Source organism: Eptatretus burgeri, chromosome 3, assembly GCF_056783735.1.
Source record: "Eptatretus burgeri isolate ZD-2024b chromosome 3, Ebu_testis_v1, whole genome shotgun sequence".
Classification (NCBI taxonomy): domain Eukaryota; kingdom Metazoa; phylum Chordata; class Myxini; order Myxiniformes; family Myxinidae; genus Eptatretus; species Eptatretus burgeri.
The window spans coordinates 95,020,822-95,041,153 of NC_140963.1; the positions used below are offsets into that span (position 1 = coordinate 95,020,822).

Sequence of the window (20,332 nt, forward strand, 5' to 3'; positions counted from 1 at the left end):
TTACAGTTGATACTGCAATGACACTGTAAATGCCAAATCTACAAATTAAATTGCTAGTTGATACGAGGCATTGGATTGTATGATGAATGCAAGTGTACAGAAATTACTTGCACTGAATCACTTGCACTAAATCAAGACAATATATCTATTCTTGATCTCTTCCAATTTGCTTGTACCTTTCCTTTTCCCCCACCCTCTTCCCCAAGCACCCATGGGACAGCTGGTGAAAGAAGAATGTGGTTGTGATGGCAGGATGCACGAAGGAGGGTTGGCTCTGCCTCCTACTGACAGCCATACTGGAGTTCCGCTCATGTCCGGTGTGGCTGTACCCTCTGTGGTCACGTGTCAACCACCATTGTCTCATTTTGGGGGGTCGACGCTGCTGCTATCTTCTGTAGAAAGTGACTCCAATTGTCCAGCTGATGTTACCTCCAATGCCTTTTCTAGAATCTTAACAGGTCAGCACCACATAACTTGAACATCCCGGCAAATGTCTAAAAATCCCTGATTGAATATTAAGGCATAAAATTATTGCAACAATGAATAGTTAGTGCCATTATTGAATACATCTGGCCAATATTATGGATTCTCTATTTATTATGTATGCATTTTTTGTGGGTGGGCAACTCAATTGAGGAATAAAAGTCACTGCATAAAGAAAGAAAGGAGGGTAGGAGAGGGTAGGAGGAGTGTGGAGAAGAGAAAAGCTTATCAGCAGAAAAATATGCAAATGGACGTACATGACAAATGGAGTAATGGAAGTGAAAAATGAGTGTATGTATGCTGCCCAAAAATGGAAGAACACAGTCTGCCCAATTTCATGATTTCGAGATATTGTATTTTGTTTGTTCAATGACCACCTTATGCGGAGTAACTACACATTATTGAGTCCCCCTATCTAGGGCACTACACTGATCTGAGAGCTATGAATTATATGGAGAGATAGAAGAGATACTGTCAATGTGATTTCATGTAAAAGCTGAAATTTGACGAAAATGGATATACTGTACTGTGTTTTTCCACTTTTGAGCAGTATGATTTGGGGAAGAAGGTGCAGGTCAACAAATTGTCATTTGTAGATGCATAATAAATAAGAGAAGTTTCTGGCAAATGCCTGTGTTGGAGTAGAAACTCGTCTCGGATTGTAACCTTAGCGAATTAAACTTCCTCGGCAGCCCTATGCTCCTGACAGTGCAAGAAGGATGATCTCTCCATCCAGCCATCCAATAAGTATGTCAACCCCTTCTGTGCATTCTCAGTCCTAAAATAATGCACTCGTTTTGTGTAATGTCAGTATTTCAATAGTTGTGCAATACTTTGAAAATCATAAATGCATATTTGATTTTCCCCCACTGTGAAAATAATTGCACAACATTCTGGACTTGATGATGACCAACTTTTCCACTAATGTCTCCTCTTCCTGTTCTGCTCCAATTGGTTTATCTGATCATGTGCATGAGATCGTCAACATCTCTCTGGCTATTTTCAGAGAACGTCCTCACCTGGTGAGTCTGGCAGTTCACTCAGGCAGATTGGCAGGAACTTCAAGCAGCCATCTCTCTTACGGACTGGTCTCCTATCTTTAATGCCCCTGATATTAACTCGGCCAGGGAAATCTTTCACAGAAACCTACTCTTTCTTATGCACAGATCCAACCCATCCTGTCTTTAGTTATCATACCCTTCCTTCTGCCCATGGCGCACTGAATCCTGGAAAACAACTTGCCTCTTCTTCCTGGAAGGCAAATCCGACTGAAGGCAATTTCAGATCATTCCACAAAGCCCGCAACAAATGTGTGTCCACTCTCAGGAGAGCCAGAAAACAACATCTGTTCGACCTCAAGATTTAATTTTCAAACTTGTCTCCCTCCTCTCAAACTTGTCTCCCTCCTCTCAAACCCTGGTGGTGCATTTTTTTACTCTGTCTCTGGTGTATGCCCCCCCCCCACCCTCGATCCCTTCCCTCACTTAAATAGGACCACAGCCAACTCCGCCCCCTTTGACCGAATGCCTTAATTCTGTGTTTGTTCTAAATCGTGTGTACCAAACCCCTCGCTCTCTGTCCCCACTCATTCACACCCGACTGCATCTGGACTCTGTGACTTTTGCACCTGAGAAGCATAGGTGAGCGAAAAAATTTTTTTGCCCTGGGCACAAAAATTATTTAGGCCCAAATCATCCATTCCCCAAAAAACAAATTCTTCTTCTCCTCCTTCTCCTTCTTCTCCTCCTCTTCCCTTTATAAGTGGTGAGGTCCAATGGCACCAAGCTTCCCTCCTGCCTTGACCACAATACTCCTCCACTTCCCTTTGTCCTCAGCCAACTCTCTCCACTCTCCAACCACTCCACCATTCTGATATCCCTCCTCACACGATCCTCCCATCTCAACCGCTTTTCCTCCAATCTTGCTCCCTCAACTCATCTGCTGTCTTTGTCATTCTCTTCCCCCATCTGCACCAAGTGTTCAGCCCATCCCAGTCAGCATTTCACCAATCTCCCCACTGAGCTTATCTGCACATCAAGGTTCTCCCTCTGTTCATCTATCCTCCTTCTATCCACCCTCTTTACTCTCGCAATCCTCCAGATACAGTTGTTCTTGTAAACCTTCAGCCTCTGTTGTTGTCTCTATCAGTGCCACCATCTCCAAACCATAAAGGGATTATCTCGCCTCCCACATACTCAAACGTATTTCCCTGCCGGATCTCCTTCCCCTCTAACCTGATATTCATTCATTTTCTCTGCTGTCCGACCCACATCACCTGAGTCTTCTTCATACTCATCTTCAGCCTATGTTTCCAAAATCCCTCCATCCACTCCCTCAGTACTTCCTGCATCTCTCGCTCACTCTCCATCACAACAGCTAGATTGTCAGTACACAGCACCCTCCCCAAACTAACCGTCAGGCTCACCTTCCTTCTTACCAGCTCAATCACAATGATAAACATGAGTGGGCTGAGAGCGCTTCCATGCCTCAAACTAATGTTCACACCGAACTCCTCAGACATCCTAGGACCAACTAAAACTATTCCCTCCATTCCCTTGTACATCACTTCCAACTTCTGCCTCCAGCACTTCCATCCATCTCAGTGTTGCCATCACCATCTCTCTTGGGACAGTGTCATAGGCCTTCTCCAGGTCTACAAATCCCAATGCCATTTCACCTTGCATCTCCAACCTCTTCTCCACCAGCCGTCTCAGCACTAACATCCCATACGTCATACCCCTACCCTTTCTAAACCCTGATTGCTCTTCTCTGGTCTCCATCTCCACACTCTTCCTTATTCTCCCATCCAGAATCGTCTCAAGCACCTTCATGGCATGACTAAGTTCCACAAGCTCATTGGTAACTGAACACACCCCAGCACTTGCAAGGGTGTGTTCAATTAACAAGTTTGTATTTTCTTATTTTTATTGAAACCCCAACAAGACTAATGGAAGAGCTAAAAGTTTCTTGTTGAGCGCTCGCCAAGTGGCTTAAGCACTCAAGCAAGCAGTGGTAAAACCAGAAAGTTTTAGTGTCTTTGGTCAAATCCTCTCGCAGGAGTAGATGATACATACATATACTTTCTCTCCACTATAAATAGATGGTGGTTCAATTGAATTGTAGAAATTTGTGTTGATAACAGATAATATTTTCAGGTGCTCTTGTGGTAACTGCTAGGCAATGGCAACAGATGTTTGATTCACCACTCAAATTGCCCGTGTACATGTGCTGGTAGCGGGGTAGAGATGGTGTTACAATTTTGAGCGACGGCCGTTTCTTACACTTAATCATGAGGATGGCATCCTCTTTCTCAATCATGGCAGATAGCCACAAGATCGAGCCATCTCTGCTGTTTCCCAGCAATGCCCTGTAACGTGTTCCAAGCACAAAAGCGAACATTTTCTCGGCCTGTTCCACACTCGGGTATTTTGGACAAACCTCATCCAATCTCTGGCAAACTTAGGGTATTTCTGCCATTTATGTAGCATGAAGCCATCTCGGTTTGTAATACTATAACTACCAAGGACGCATTGCCTCGGCATATTTGTGGAAAATCTAAAATCATTCACGGTTTGAGTTAAATTGTATGGCAATGTAACCTGGAGACAATACAGACATGAAAGTCAATTTCCTGATGTGACATCATGGCAAGTCTGAAGCAAAAGAAGATTTGGACTTTTAATCGCAAAATTACCTATTTCATAATTCGGAAATCGGAAAAAGACACGTCGTATCTATTTTGTAGGGCATCAAGAAATAGGTGAGCATTGAGGTGGTCTGAGTGTTTGGATTCCTCTTTAATATAAATGATAAACTACAAAAGACCAACAATGGACCCTTGTAGTACACACAGTATGGGACTAATTTCATGGGAGAATCATAGAAAGACAAATTATTTCCTATAACATAAATCATCCCTGAACCACTCCAAGGACACACCTCTGATTCCATAATGTGAATATCATGATTTATATACCAGATATATACAAGATTAGAATATCATGATTAATGGTAATCGAAAGGCTTGGAAAAGTTCTGCAAAATACCCATGCATGTAAAGTGTTGTGTTCTTCTATAAAAAGTCAAATTGTTCATGACAAAATATGTGATATGTTTTTAAGAATATGCAGTTCATGAACGAGAAGGGCACTTGGTAGAGCACATACCTCCGCCACGTAATGCTTGATCCACGAGAACATATCGGGCCCAATACATTTTTGAAATATCATGATATATATCGTTTTTGGCCCCATCTCTCAATGGTGAGGAATCGCATTAAAAATTAAATAATTCTCGTATCCAGATCCGGATTCAGATCTTCACCAAAATTGAATCAACTCTGTGTGGGAGCTCTTGAAGAATTTATGTGATGAATAAATGATATACAAGCACACAATAATAAAATCTTGCTTTGAATCAGGAAGTTCTAAAAGGGCTTGGTTAAACTGGTGGATTGAAAGCACAAGTTTGCATCCAGTGCCACGACCGACATGAGAATTTAACGTGGAATTGATCATGAGGCAAAATGAAGCAACAACTTGAAATGAATTAAAATATCACAAAAGAAAAGAGCAACTAAAACAATTTGTAACTCAAATATGGCTTGCTTGAGTTACGGTTTTCTAGTCTCAAAGGACATGACTGTCGTTTGTTTACCCTTGCACAAGATTAAATTTGAGTCGTAAAGTTATTGTTCTATATCCCTCGTTTATCCAAGCATCCCAGCATCTCCGATGTTTTCACTTGCATGGAATGTATGTTTACCTCCACCACTGAAGGTGAAGGAGGTTATGTTTTCACCCCTTTCTGTTTGTCTGTCTGTCTGTCTGTCTGTGTGCAGATTATCTCAAAAAAATTGTACACGGGTTAAGACAAAATTTGGTGGGCAGGTTGGGTGTGTGACAAGGCCAAAGTGATTAGATTTTGGTGAAGATCCAGATCCGGATCCGAGTACTAGAATTTTAAAGTGATTCTTCACCACCATTGAGAGATAGGGCCAAAAATGATATATAGCACGGTATCTCAAAATGTTGCAGACGGATTTGGATGAGACTTTGTGGATATGTAGGGTTTTTGACAAGGGTGAATTGATTCAATTCTGGTGAAGATCTGGATCTGGATCCGACAACTAGAATTTTAAAAGTGATTCTTCACCATTGAGAGATAGGGCCAAAAACGATATTGTACTGTTTTGCATGATATTTAAAAAAAAATGTATTGTGCCCGATATGTTCTCGTGGATCAGGCATTACGTGGCGGAGGTAGTATGTGCACCACCAAGTGCCCTTCTGGTTTAGGTTTTGAGTTGACCTGTGTATAAGTGAATTGTTGCTCATCAGCTGGCATTTGAATTCCAGGAAGAAGCCACTTGAGAGACGTTTAATCAGGGTGATGAGATTTAAGTGTTTGAGAAGCAGTCGTGAATGAATAACATTTCATACACTTCAAAGGTGAACATGACAAATAATTATCAGACATTACACCAAGGGCAATGTGATTTGATTCCATTAAGTGCACAGCAAGATAATAAAGCAATGTTATTTCTTCATCACTGGATTAAAATGCTGAAGCTTAATTTTTTTTTGGTTTTTTTTCCGCATGTAATATTCCCACAGGCAACACGTGGCCTTCAAGTAACTTGGTTACGTACAGCCCTGCCACAGTGAGCCAGCAGCACAATGATGACTCCCAGCGACATAGCCTTCTTCCTTCTCAAAGTTCCTTCTGTAAGTTGGGTAAAGCAAGCTTGGTCTGCTCTGTACTGATTCTACTACACAGAAACTCATGCTTTCGTTCACACCTTTGACTTAAAAAGAAAATAACTACATAGAGTGGAAGCTCAGAGGAAGACTCGAGTTCTATGTCTTGGGTTCTTGGGCTCTTGGATGACTTGTATCTTGATTCCTTAGTACATGAAAGTGTAGATGATTGTGATGTGTTGTAGTAGATAATGGAAGTCCTTTTAGGGTCCACATCTGCTCTTCGGGCTGAATGGATGTCCTAGTGGTATGCACACTCACCTATAAGCTGTCTCACCTGGGTTCGAATCCTGACCCAGTTAATAACTGTCATCTCGGTGTTTCACAGGCAGGGTGATTCATCAACGTGTGTGCTATCCCTCAGATGGATGTTAATCTGGGTATCCCATCTGCCAGCAGTAGATGGTGGATGTTAAAGATCGCATAGTGTCCTTCACAAGGAGTCGGCGAGCTTTCACCGGTACCATGGCCAAATTCCTGTACGAACCACTGATTTAAAATATAACAAAAATATACAGTAAATTAAAACAATTTGTATTTCAAGTATGGCTTGCTTGCATGTGTCATAATGCCGTACATAACTTTTTGAAACATTATACTATATATTATCTTGATCCCATCTCTCAATGGATGAAGAACCACGAAAGAAATTTAAAAATTATCGTATCCGGATCCGGATCTTCACCAAATCTCATCAATTTGTCCTTTTCACACACTCAACATGTCCACCAAGTTTCGTCCAAATATGTCCACAACTTTTTGAGTTATTCTGCTATTCATCATTTTTGGAACATATCTCTTCATGGTGAGGAATCACTTAAAACTTCTTGTATCTGGATGTGATTTGGATCTTCACCAAAATCTCATCAATTCATGCTTGCGACACACCAATATGTCCACCAAATTTCGTCGGAATCCATCGATTTTTTTGATTTTTTTTAAGATAGCCTGGTAACAGATAGGTGAAAACATAACCTTGCTTCACCTTCTGTGGCAGAAGTAACAAGAAAAAGAGCAATCAGAGATTGCAGACCATTGTTGTGGAATTTTCTGATTGTTGTGGAATTTTCTGATTTGTTCTATGAACCGACCTGGTGTAAATCCTGTGACTCAATTTGTAAGAAACAATTCACTGTCCACAACGAAAAGTACATTTGATCAGAGAAAATTTATTTCTTGGTTCCACAGAGTCCAAAACACTGGGATGGTAAACATCCACAATGATTTGCACTAAACTAAGCTTACATTTCCATATATATATATATATATATATATATTATATATATATATATATATATTATATATATATATATATATATATATTATATATATATATATATATATTATATATATATATATATATATATATATACACATACACACATGCTGTGGGGGAGTGGAGACAAGTGGGGGAACAAAGAGAGAGCATGATGACCTTCAGCTGGCCTTGGTGAGAGAGGATAAAACATTAGGTTATAGGTCTTACAAAGAAATGAATAGAAGGAATTGTGTATATAAAAGGCAGTGAGTACATGGGTCTGATGAGCGTTAGGCAAAAGAACTCAAACTGCAATACGTGTCCACTGGGTGAAAGAGAATGAAAAAATAATCATGGCAAAAGTTGCAGTGCCATCAACCAGGCTACCCTGTAGCTCAGCAAGACATCCCTCCCATCAACACCCAGACAAAAGGGAAACAATGGACAGCCAATTCGACTATAGCATAACAATTAAATTTATAAAACACCAGCAACAATTATAATTGAGAGTACATGAATATATATATATATATATATATATATGTATATATATATATATTTTCTTCCACACCATCACCAGAACTTCTTTTGAGTCACGTATTTTTATAGGTTTTATGGTAAATTCAATATGGCTGCCAAAGCATGTGACCTATGACATCATATGTGGGACCCTTTTGTTCCTCATGGATAGGCGGTCATATGTGTATTGTTTCGCCTCGATCTGTTCAGCCATTTCAGAGAAGAAGATTTTTGAAGGTTTAAAAAAAGAAAAAGAATATGGCTGCTGAATCACGTGAGTGATGACATCATCAAAAACATTTGTGGACCATTTTATCCTTAGGTGACCCTCAAATTTTTTTTATACTGATTGGATGTAGCATTCTACATATGCAATCATGACATCATAACAAAGGCACCTATGATGTCAGAAAAATAGCACACTCATTCCCTATGAAGAGTACTTGCCATTTGCGTAGTTTCAATTTTTTCATTGGTGCGGATTCAGAGATATAGAGGTCTAAATTTTTTTGTTTTTCCAAAATGGCTGACATACCACGTGACCTAAGATGTCATACTTATAACTAAAACATTCTACATGAGTCGCAACAATGGTGAACATTTCGTCTTAATCTGACAAGCGATTGTGGAGAAAAACACGAAATTTCTGTGTGGACAAACAAACAAACAAGCAAACAAACAAACAAACAAACAAACAAGAAGATGTCATGCAAAGCACGATACTTGCAAAATCCATAAAACCAATTTGACCTCAAAAATAATTGGTGGTTGAATTCAATGACCAAATGTGCAACTCCTCTTCAAATTTCAAGTCAATCGGATGAAAATTGGCAATTTTAGAAATCTGGCCTATGGTGTCCTTTTGGCGAATGTTGATCTCGATGCTGGTTGAATTCAGTGACCTGATATGCAAATCCTCTTCAAATTTCAAGCCAATGAGATGAAAATTGAGGATTTTATAATTACCTCCTTACTTGTTGACCTTTGGCTGTTGTTGACCTTATGTTCCATGTTGATCTAAAAAAAGAATTAGCGAGTTGAATTCAATGCCCTGAAATATAAATCCTCTTCATAGTTCAAGTCAATCGGATGAAAATTGAGGATTTTAGAAGTCTCACCAAAGGTGTTGACCTTTGGCCTGTGTTGATCTTTTGGTCCATGTTAAATCAAAAAAATTGGCTAGTTGAATTCAGTGACCTGAAATATAAATCCTATTCAAATTTCAAGTCAATCGGATGAAAATTGAGGATTTTAGAAATCTCACCTCAGTTATTGACCTTTTGGTCCATGTTGATCTTAAAAATAATTGGTTGGTTCAATTCAGTAACCTGAAATATAAATCTTCTTCAAATTTCAAGTCAATCAGATGAAAATTGAGGATTTTATAAATCTCACCAAAGTTGTTGACCTTGGGCCTATTTTGACCTTTTGATCGATGTTGACCTCAAAAATAATTAGCTAGTTGAATCCAGTGACCTGAAATATAAATCCTCTTCAAATTTCAAGTCAATCAGATGAAAATTGAGGATTTTATAAATCTCACCGAAGTTGTTGACCTTGGGCCTATTTTGACCTTTTGATCGATGTTGACCTCAAAAATAATTAGCTTGTTGAATCCAGTGACCTGAAATATAAATCCTCTTCAAATTTCAATTCAATTGGATGAAAATTTAGGATTTTAGAAATCTCGCCTAAGCGGTTGACCTTTGGCCTGTGGTGACCTTTTGACCTTTTGACCTGAAAAACAATAGTCTTCTTCTTCATGACAAACTCTAACATGTGGTGAAGTTTCGTGAAGGTCGGTTTAAAATTGCGACCTGTCGGCGAGAAACAGACAAACAGACAGAATAACAAAATCGACGAACCAATATACTTGAAAAATCTTCGATTTTTTTTCTTCGAAAATCTTTGATTTTTAAAGTAACAAAAGACGGACCCAAATGCAATACCCTCTCCTTCGGCGAGGGTAACAATGCACCACTAAATTATACAATAACTACTGTGGATTAGGTAAGCACATTAAATATCGTAGATTTTTTGCGTGTACACCAACATCGCCTCCTCACTGACATACTGGCAGGAGTAAATTGACTCTCCTTACCTTGAACTCACGTGAAAAATGACATCTTGTTCAGGCGAGATGGATTCATGTAGAAATGGACAATGGCTTTTAACCTCTCGTGTTGATTGTTGCCACTCTTGCCAGAAGGGACTGCGTTTTAACAGCAGTCCCTGCAAAATAAACTGCAGAGGAAAAAATTAATACCAAGTGGGGTTGACTCAGGCTGTCATCCTTCTGAGGTTGGCAAAATGAGTACCGGCTTGTTGGTTAGAATGAGCCATTCGAGTATCCTGTGTCAGAATGCTGACCCATCCAGGATTGTGCCCAATAGCCCAGGAGACTGCTTTGGCAGCATGATGCTCTGAACAGAGTATGGTTCCACTGCATGGATGGATGGATGGATGGATGGAGATGATGCTCTTCATCCCTCGAACATATTGCAATCAAAAGCAGCACATGCAATGGGTAATACACCATGACAACTCGATCATTGGCCCAATATTTTTTTGGTATACTGTGTCGTGGTTCGTAGAGGTACAAGAATACAGAATGGACCAGGACGTAACAAAATGAAAAGAACATTAGAAAGAGAGGAGTTGAGGGACACACCAACAGAAGGGGTTGAGGGACAGAATAGACTGAGACTTGGAGAGATAAAGGATGTGGGGAAGAATGAAAGCAAGTGGAGGACACAGGGGCTAAACAGCATGGATACAGCCCCAAACTCTCAATTGCAGAATTGGAAGGAAAAACTGGAAACCTGGAAAGAGGTGTGCTTGTGGACGGTTAATGAGGGTAGAAAAGATTATGGTCTTGGATGGGGGATGATCTGTGATTTTGGTGAACAGCTGTCTTGAAATCCTGGAGGGAAGAAAGAGTTTGAAGAGATTGAGGAAGTTGGTTCCACAGGTGGGGCAAAAGAGGAATGAATGCATGGAGGTGAGAAGTGAGTCTGGATTTTGGGAGTTTCACCAGAAAGGGGTGACTGGCGACCATACAGAAACCTGGGGGAGGGAGGGGGACAGAGCACAGAAAATGGCAGAGGGTGCAAGATGAGAAAGGAAGTAGTAGAAGACAGAGAGACAATTGACCTGCCTGCGATAAATTTCCATGGCATCAAATTGAGCAAGATGTTCGGTGGAGGTGTCAGTCCAGAGGGAAGAGCAGTCCGTCCTCCATTCAGCTGTGGATGAAGATCTTGTTGATGGATAAAAATTTCAGATGTGCCAAGGAAAGACTTTGCATGACAGATGGGGCGAATGGCTTTTGAGACCAGCTAAGGCATGTCGTCTGCCCAAGATGGATCATGCCTGATGATGAGGCCTAAACGTTTGAGTGACTGAACTTCTTCAAAAGGATTGCTAAGGAAGTGGATGAGAGAGTTCGTCAGATTGTTATTTCAGAAAGACAGAGTGAGAGTGTGAGATTTGTCAGGGTTGAAAGACGTATTCCATGTGTTGGAACAGCTCGTGATTTTATCAAGGTCTGTTTCGGCATATGCCTATCTGATATTCATATAGGCTGTGGCATATGCTGTGGTAGTTGTGGCATTTTACGGACAGATAGGCTGAAGGATGATGGATGTTATGGCACAGGGTGGAGTCATCAGCCAAGAGGTAAAGAGGATTTTCCAAGGAGACAGAATGATCGCTGATGAAGAAACTATTTGATTCTTTATGCAAACGAGTGTAGATTCTGCCGAGATTTTAACAACTTGCATGCGAGATTCTGCAGATGAAATGCAGAGCAGTTTGATAATTGTGCCACTGGGAAGCAAGATTAGTCTGTGGAATGGAAAGGGGGGGGGGGTCCTACTGGTATGGGTTGGCATTCAACTTGGCTGAATACCAGATATTGTCATTATTTAAAGGGGTTCTATGACTGCTTTCAGATGCAGGAATGAGATCTGTCTGCCTGTAGTCATCCCTCTAACCAAACAGCTCGATCCTAACTTCATATTTATTGATGACAACATTTGATCAGATCAATACATATCTTTTCAATGCAGCAGTTCAGGGCCAGAACATCAATCGCATGAACTGGTCTGCATGATCTCTGAACTGAAATCCCAGGTATGACTTCAGGTTGACTCATTCTAGGGAGGCATTTTTCGGACACCAATTTCCCCACACGCTTTTGAGCACTTGGAAATGCTCCTTTTTGAAGAATGGCACAGAATCCAAGAATCTAACAGTGAGAGCTGGATCATCAGATTTAATCGTTGTCAAGACCTGTATTGGATTCAATGGTCGCTACACGCATCAGTAAGACTGTTTATACATGTCAACATAAGTTTGTCTGTGATAATATGTAGACTGGCATCGTTGCCAACTTTTTTTTTGTACACATTGTCAAGGCTCATATGAGAGCTAACACACAATGCACAGCAAGGGGGGCATGAGACAAGAGGGGCAGGAGAGGGAAGGTGGGGAACCGTGGGGAATGGTGGGGAACAGAGACATAAGGAGATCTGTGAAAGGGAGAGGGGATGGGGCGGGAAACACGTGGTGTACAAGATGGACACTACAGGGACTTTCAGGAAAAAAAGCAGGGAATTTGAAGGAGGTGGGTTTGGGGTGGATTTACGGGGGTAGAAGAGATCTAGGTTTTGGATAGGGGAAGATCAGAGGTGGTGGTCAACGGCTGTTTTGAAGGCCTGAAGGAAAGAATGGGATTGAAGAGAGTGTGGGAGTTTATTCCAAAGGTGGGAAAAACAGGAATGGAGGAGTGAAGGTGAGCAGTGATACATGATTTTGGTAGTTTTTCCTATTAAGGAGTTGCTGCCAGACCTTGAGCGCCCTGCGGAAATATTGAGGGGACATATCACAGACAGAGCAGGGGGGCGAGACCGGAGAGGATACGGTTGAAGACAGAAAGACCACCGACTTGCCTGTGGTGAGAGAGTGAGAGGCCCAAAGACTCAGCCTCATCACGGTAGATACCAGTGATCCCAAATGCCTTGGTTTCCACAGCGTGAAGCAGAGAAAGGTGAGAGGCAGGAGCACCAGCCTAGAGGGGAGAGCAGTACTCCATCAGGCTGCGGCTCAAAGCTTTGTACATGGTCAGGAGCTCAGGTGGGCCAAGGAAGGACTTTGCATGATGGAGGATTCCAGTCGGTGACTGGCTTTGGAGGTCAGGTTGGAAATGTGGCTTTCCCACAAAAGATCACGGCAGATGGTGAGACCAAGAAGCTTGAATGAAAGGACTTCGAGTGGATTGTTGAGAAAGTTGATGGGGGGGGAAGGGGGGTTAAAATAGTCCTTACGGAGAGACAGTGAGATTTGTTAGGATTGAAAGACATGTTCCACGTGTTGCACCAGTTTGATTTTACCCAGATCTGCAGATAACGAAGAAGTTGCTGCTTGCAACTCTGAGGGATGACAGATGGTACAGCAGAGGGTGGAGTCATCAGCGAAGAGATAAAGAGGATTTTCCAGAGAGTCGGAGAGATCATTGATGAAAACCAGAAAAAGAACAGGACCCAGAATGCTACCTTGAAGAACTCCAGCCTGGACAGGAATAGGGGATGAGAGAACTCCATTTAGGGACACACGTTGGCTGGACAGGAGAGCAAGTCTGCGAGCCATGAGTGGAGACGGCCTTGGATACCATGGGAAGAGAGTTTGGTGAGCAGGGCAGCATGCCAGGCTGTGTAAATAGTACGCGATATGTCTAGGGATACGGCTCAGATTTCATGTCTGGCATTGAGTACCTCAATCCATTGTTGGGAGAGCAGAAGCAGCATATCTAGGGTAGAGTGACTTGGTCTGAAACCAAATTGATGATTGGAAATCAAGTCATTGGAGAAGAGGAAGGATTTGATATCTGAAGAGATGATGGATTCCATAACCTTGCTGATGTTTGGGAGAAGGCTGATTGGTCTGTTGATGCAGGGATCTGTTTTTGCACCTTTTTATGCAGGGCAGTGATGTTTGCTGATTTCCAAGCAGATGGCAGATGACCTTGAGCAACTTAGTGGGTGAATAGAACAGAGAAAGGGTGAGCAAGAGTAGGGGGAGCAGGTTTTTAGGAGACATGGGTTAATGCCATCTGGACCGCTTGCAGAATCTGAGTCGAGGTTTGACAGCAAGCTCTCCACTTTGTCAGAAGAAAAGGACACAGAGTCCAGGGACAGTTGGGTGCGACTGGGCAAGGTGGGTAGAGAAAGCGATGGGTTTTGGACACAAGATTTAGCTGCAAACACCGAGTTTATGCATTCAGCCTTTTCACGGGCGGTGTCAGCAGTGTGATCATTTGAGGTAAGGGAGGGATGGAGGGGAAACATACACCGGAAACAGATTTGATTCGACGCCACCAGGGTTTTTGAGGAGGGAGAGAAGTTTGAAAGTTCATACTTGAGCTTGGAAAGATGATGTTTTCTGGCTCTCGTGAGGGGAGATACACACTTGTTCCGAGCTTTATGGAAGGAACTGAGATTATCCTCAGTTGGGTTTGCTTTCCATGAGACAAACACAAGTTGGTTCAAGACAACTGCCTCCGAACAAGCTTCAGTGAACCAAAAACGAGAAGAAGGGAAGGACAACTGAAGATGAGAGGGGATAAATCTGTGCATGAGGGAGAGCAAGTTTCTTTTTGAAGAATTCCCAGGATGAGTTGATGTTGGAGAAAGTAGAGATAGGAGACCCGTCTATAAGTTTGGTGGCTGTTTGGAGACCCTGCCAGGCGGCTTGAGTGAAATGCCAGACTCGACGGCGGCGAGGTGGTTCTCTGATAATACCCAGAGAGATGTCCACTTTGACAATCATGTGGACAGAAGAACCGATTGGAGCGGAAGAAAAACAAGGAAACAAAGAAATCCAACACAGGTGGAGGCCATTCAGCCATCATGCCTGCACGAATACCGTACTAATTTTTTCCACAAGATCCAAGGAAGAAAATGCAAAAAAAAAAATTAATGAAATAATTTTTTTGTTTGTTTTGGTTTTTTTCTTGTAGTTTTTGTAATTTTTATATATTTTTTCTTTTTTCTTTATTTTTTATTTTCTTCCCCTCAGGGGAGGGGGCATGGACTCAGCTAAGAATAATACATCAACCACACAACCCTCCTTGATAAGACCCCCACCAACAGCACTCCATACACACATGCACACAATCACCCATCGATGCTCAAACTACCTCAAAGTCTTATCAACATCCCCATACCCCTCTATCTCCATAACTACCAGGTACCTATATAATTTTAATTTAAACTTAACTACTTTTTCTGCTGCCATGACCTTTCCAGCGAGGCCATTCCATGCATTTACTACTCTCTGAGTGAAAGTCTCCTGTCTTGCTACTGTCTTAATTCTCCTCTTCTTTACTCTCAAGCTATGGCCCCTGGTTCTATCACTGTCTGCTCTGTTGAATAATTCATCTGCACTTATTTTCTCCATACCTTTCATTATCTTAAACATCTCTATCATATCTCCTCGTCACATCCTCCTTTCTAGTGTATAAAGCCCTTCAGCTGCTCATCATAGCTGAGTCGAGCTCGGCCCGGAATCAATCGAGTAGCCCTGCGCTGAACCAACTCTATGGCGTCTATGTCCGTCCAGAACTGTGGTGACCAGAACTGCTCACAATATTCTTGATGTGGCCCTCACTAAATTACTGTACAATCTTAACACCACCTCTTGATTTTTTTTAAATGATCCCCCTCCGAATACAACCTAAAACCCGATTTGCTTTTCCGAAAGCTGCCTGGTACTGTGCTGCCTCCTTACCTCCCACGTCTATTTTCACCCCCAGATCCTTCACCTGTGTGACACGCTCCAAAATTACCCCTTGCATCCTGTAATCTCTATTTTCATTGTTCTTCCCCATCCCCAACACCCTAAACTCGCTCAGGTTAAATTCCATCTGCCAATATTTTGCCCAATCTGTGTGAGTTCCAATACTTTTCTGAATCCGATCACCACCCCCTCTGATATCCACCTTACCTCCAAGCTTTGTGTTATCTGCAAATTAGAAAAGCCTCCTCTTCACGAAACTATCGAAATCGTTGATGTAAATAATGACTAGTAATGGTCCGTGTACTGATTCCTGAGGTACCCCACTACTTACATCATCCCATCAAGACATCCTCCCACTCACAGCCATTCTTTGCTTCCTGTCACGAAGCCAGTTTGCAATCCAATTGGTGACCTGACCAGCCACTCCACAAGCCCTCACTTTGGCTAAAAACCTTCGATGTGGAACTTTGTATTAACAAATGCCTTCTTAAAGTCTGGATATACTATGTCCACTGCCTTTCCCTCATCCACCCAATCAGACACTGCTTCATAGAACTCTAAAAGATTTGTCTCACAGAAACTACCTTTGGTAAACCCATGCTGACTACCTTTAATTAGCTTGTATTTGTTTAAATGGTTCCTCATCTGGTCCTTAATTAATGTCTCCAACACCTTCCCGACAACTGAAGTCAAACTCACAGGTCTATAGTTTCACAATTCTTATCTGGATCCTTTCTTAAATAATGGTGTAACATTTACTACTCTCCTATCCTCCAGTACCTGTCCTGACTCCAGGGAACTATTGAAAATATCCGTTAACAGCAGATATTTTTACGGGAATTTGTCAAAATCAGATCCAGAAGAGATGGAGTACCGTTGGTTGAGCTCTGTGTCAGGAAGTTGACCGACTATGTCAATCGCAATGAGTCACAGAAGTCTTTTACTGAAGTGCCATGACAGGTGAGAGAAGTACTCACACGCAGGCAACTGGCGTTATGACAATTGAAGTCACTACATATGAGGAAGAGAGAGTTTGGATGAGAAGATAGAAGTTGGTCCATGTTTTCAGATAGTGAGATGTAGATCGAGTCATCACTGTTTTATGGACGGTACAGTACACATATAAACATGAGGTGGGAGTGGAGGGAAGCCGTAGCCAAAGGTATTCTTGGGGTTGTGGGGGAGTGAGGGCAGTCCATGGAGAGTGAGGAATAGTCTTTGATGAGAGCAACTCCTCCACCAGGGTGAGGCTCAGATCTGTCATACCGGAGAAGGGAGTAACCAGCGAGAGGTACTTCGGAGTCAGAGACCTCTTGAGGGAGGAAAGGTGCTGTTCAGCATGTTATGTCTGGTTTGTCAGTGGCAACCTGTATGGAAAGATCTGTAAGGTTTGAGCAAAGGCCCTGGATATTTATGGTGTACACTGTTAATGAAGAGGGCGTGGAGGAGGTTTTGGGTGCAGGGGAGGGGAGGGGGAGGGTAGGACAAGGGAGGAAAGGGGGGGGGTAAGGTGAGTTTTTGAAAGAGTGTGGGGGATTGCAGAAGAGCGAGGGGAGGTGGGTGGATGAGGAGGAGAAAAGGCTCTGTGGTGCTGGGTTGAGGTGCAATGGGGAGTAATAAGAGAAGGGGCAGAAGGCAATTGAGAATTTGCAGAGGTGGAATGATGAGATGGAGGTTAGAGGGCAAGGGAAGGAGGCAGCTTTGTGGATGTAAGGGGGGGTGGGGACTTTGAGAAGGGTGAGTGAGTGGGGTGAACGGTGGGAGAAGGGTGAGTGGGGAGATTTGATGTAGATAGGTGAGGGGGGTGTTTTTGAGAAAGGTGAGATGGAAGCTTGGAGGGAGAAGAGTGTGATGGTTGCTTTGAGAGGGAGGGGTGAGAGGGGTGAATTGGTACTGAATTTTGAAAAAAATGGTTGATGGAAAACGAACAAGCACAGTAAACTGGGTGTTTTTTTTTTAATTCCTTGTTCGGAAATGCGATTGAAGACATTTCTTGAGGGATGCAATGAAGGCGAATTAAGAGAATGGAGAGAAGAAGCGCTGTAACAGATGGACTTTTTCGACAAGGTGTGAAGGAGAGGTCAAATTGAGAGCAGTCTGTTGAAGTTGAGAAAAAGTGGTGAATTATGATACAGTAATGAGAACCACACGTGTGAAAGAGGAAGATAAAGCATGACAAGAGATCGTTTTTTATTATTATTATTATTATTATTATTATTATTATTATTATTATTATTATTAGTCTTTCTTTTTTTTTGAGACAGAGAGTTTTCATCAGTTCAGGCAAAGGAAAGGTTGAAGAAAACAAGTTTGAATTGCAAACATACCCCGTGGGAGTTCATTCGTACAACTCTCAGTTGAGCGATAGCACGGACGACAGACAGTTTTGAAATTTCGTAACATTTTCATCTCATCAGAAAAAGAGACCAGAACACCTCACAAGAGTGAGGCGAGTTTTATATCATCATTTGCGACTTAATTTTGCGTTGGGAATCGCCCAGCACATTTAATTTTTTGCCCCGTCGAGTCTTCCACTCCATGGGGTCAAAGCGCCGTTCGCGCTCTCTCTTTTCTTGTGTACAGTTCATTTGAACGTATATTTCTCCATTATTCGTGAACAGAATTCGATGAAAATCGACAGGCATATACTCGACACATATGTGCAAGCAATAACTGAGCCCAAAGTGCGATTCCGGCCCTTCAGGACGAGGAACAGCCCTTTCGGCCCATTTTCTTAAAATTGTTCTTTCTCGGTTATTAGTGGATGTAACCGAACCAAACTTGACAGGTATATTCTAGAGACCTTTGCCCAGGCATGGACTGAGCGCACAGTGCGATTCCGGACCTTTGGGCCGAGAAGCAGCCCTTTCGGTCCATTTTCTTAAAATTGCTATTTCTCGGTTATTCTTGAAAGAAACTGGACCAAATTTGACAAATATATTCTTGAGGTTACTCTGCAGGCAATAACTGAGCCCAAAGTGAGATTATAGCCCTTTTGGCTGATAAACAGCCCTCTCGGCCCATTTTTTTATTATTGCTATTTCTCAGTTGTTCGTTAACGGAACCGAACCAAACTTGACAGGTGTATTCAAGAGATCATTCCCCAGGCAATAACTGAGTCCAAAGTGCGATTCTGGCTCATTGGGCTGAGAAACGGCCCTTTCAGCCAATTTTCTTAAAATTGTTATTTCTCTGTTATTAGTGGACGGAACTGAACCAAACTTGACAGGTATATTCTAGAGACCATTCCCCAGGCATAAACTGAGCCTAAAGTGCGATTCCGGCCCTTTTGGCTGAGAAACGGCTCTTTCGGCCCATTTTCTTAAAATTGTTCTAAATAAAAAAACAATTAAATGTGCTGGGCAATTCCCAATGCAAAATTAAGTCAAAAAATATGATATGAAACTAGGCTCACTCTTGTGAGGTGTTCTGATTTCTTTTTCTGATGTGATGAAAATCTTACGAAATATCAAAACTATCTGTCGTCCGTACTATCGCTCATCTGAGAGTTGTACGAATGAACTCCCATGGGGTATGTTCGCAATTCGAACTTGCTTAATAACAATTTAAAGAAAATGGGCCAAAAGGGACGTTTTTCGGCCCAAAGGGCGGGAATCGCACTTTTTATAAGTGATTCTACACCATTGAAAAATGGGTACAAAATCGATATTTATAATGATATCTCAAAAGGTTGGGGATGGATTATGACAAAACTTTGTGGATGAGTTGATTACATGACAAAAACAAGCAAATTCGATTTTGGGTCAGGTCAGCAGATCCAGCCTATCAGTGTGTTTCAGAATGTAAACTATTCAGCCTGGCAGAGGTATGCGCTTTACCGAGTGCTGTTCTAGTTACAATGCCTATTGTTGGTCGACACCCCCTTTCAAAGTTTTCACCTTCGGTTGCCTTTTAGTGTGGAATTTAATTGCATTTAATCAGACTTTTTCCACCTTTATTTACATATCATAACCAACAACTTCCAAATGAAAAACAAATTTCAGAAAATTAATTCAAAATACAAAACTAGAATATCTTGGTTGGATAAGTGTCCACACCCCATTATAATAGCAATTGTATATTAGCTCAGGTGTAACCAATCACCTTAAAATTAAATTCCAAGTTAATTGGCCTTGACCTGTGTTACTTTGTAGTGATTCTGATTATTTCAGAATAAAATCGGCTGTTCCTGTAGGTTTCCTCTGCTGGGTAGTGCATTTCACATCAAAGACTCAACCATGAGCACCAAGGAGTTTTCAAAAGACCTCCATGATAAAGGTGCGGAAAGGCACAGATCACGGGATTGGTATAAAAATATTTCAAAGGCCTTGAATATCCCTTGGAGCACAGTAAAGACAATCATTAAGAAGTGGAAGGCGTATGGCACCACCAATACCCCGCCCAGATAAGGACGTCCCTCCAAACTGGATGACCAAGCAAGGAGGAGACTGATCAGAGAGGCGACCAAGAGGCCAATGGCAACTTTGAAAGAGTTACATGCCATTATGGCAAAGAC

The 20,332-nt window shown here is 41.9% G+C and overlaps 1 protein-coding gene across 2 annotated transcripts in view; it reads left to right on the forward strand.

Moving 5' to 3' along the window:
• LOC147030482 (SMAD family member 4-like) overlaps positions 1 to 20,332 on the forward strand; it is a 294,415-nt gene that overhangs the window by 195,780 nt on the left and 78,303 nt on the right. For both annotated transcript variants that reach the window (XM_085874609.1, XM_085874608.1), the window contains 2 exons: positions 207 to 458; positions 6,099 to 6,209. In XM_085874609.1, coding sequence (XP_085730735.1) covers positions 207 to 458; positions 6,099 to 6,209 — 363 coding nt within the window. The remainder of the gene's footprint in view (positions 1 to 206; positions 459 to 6,098; positions 6,210 to 20,332) is intronic.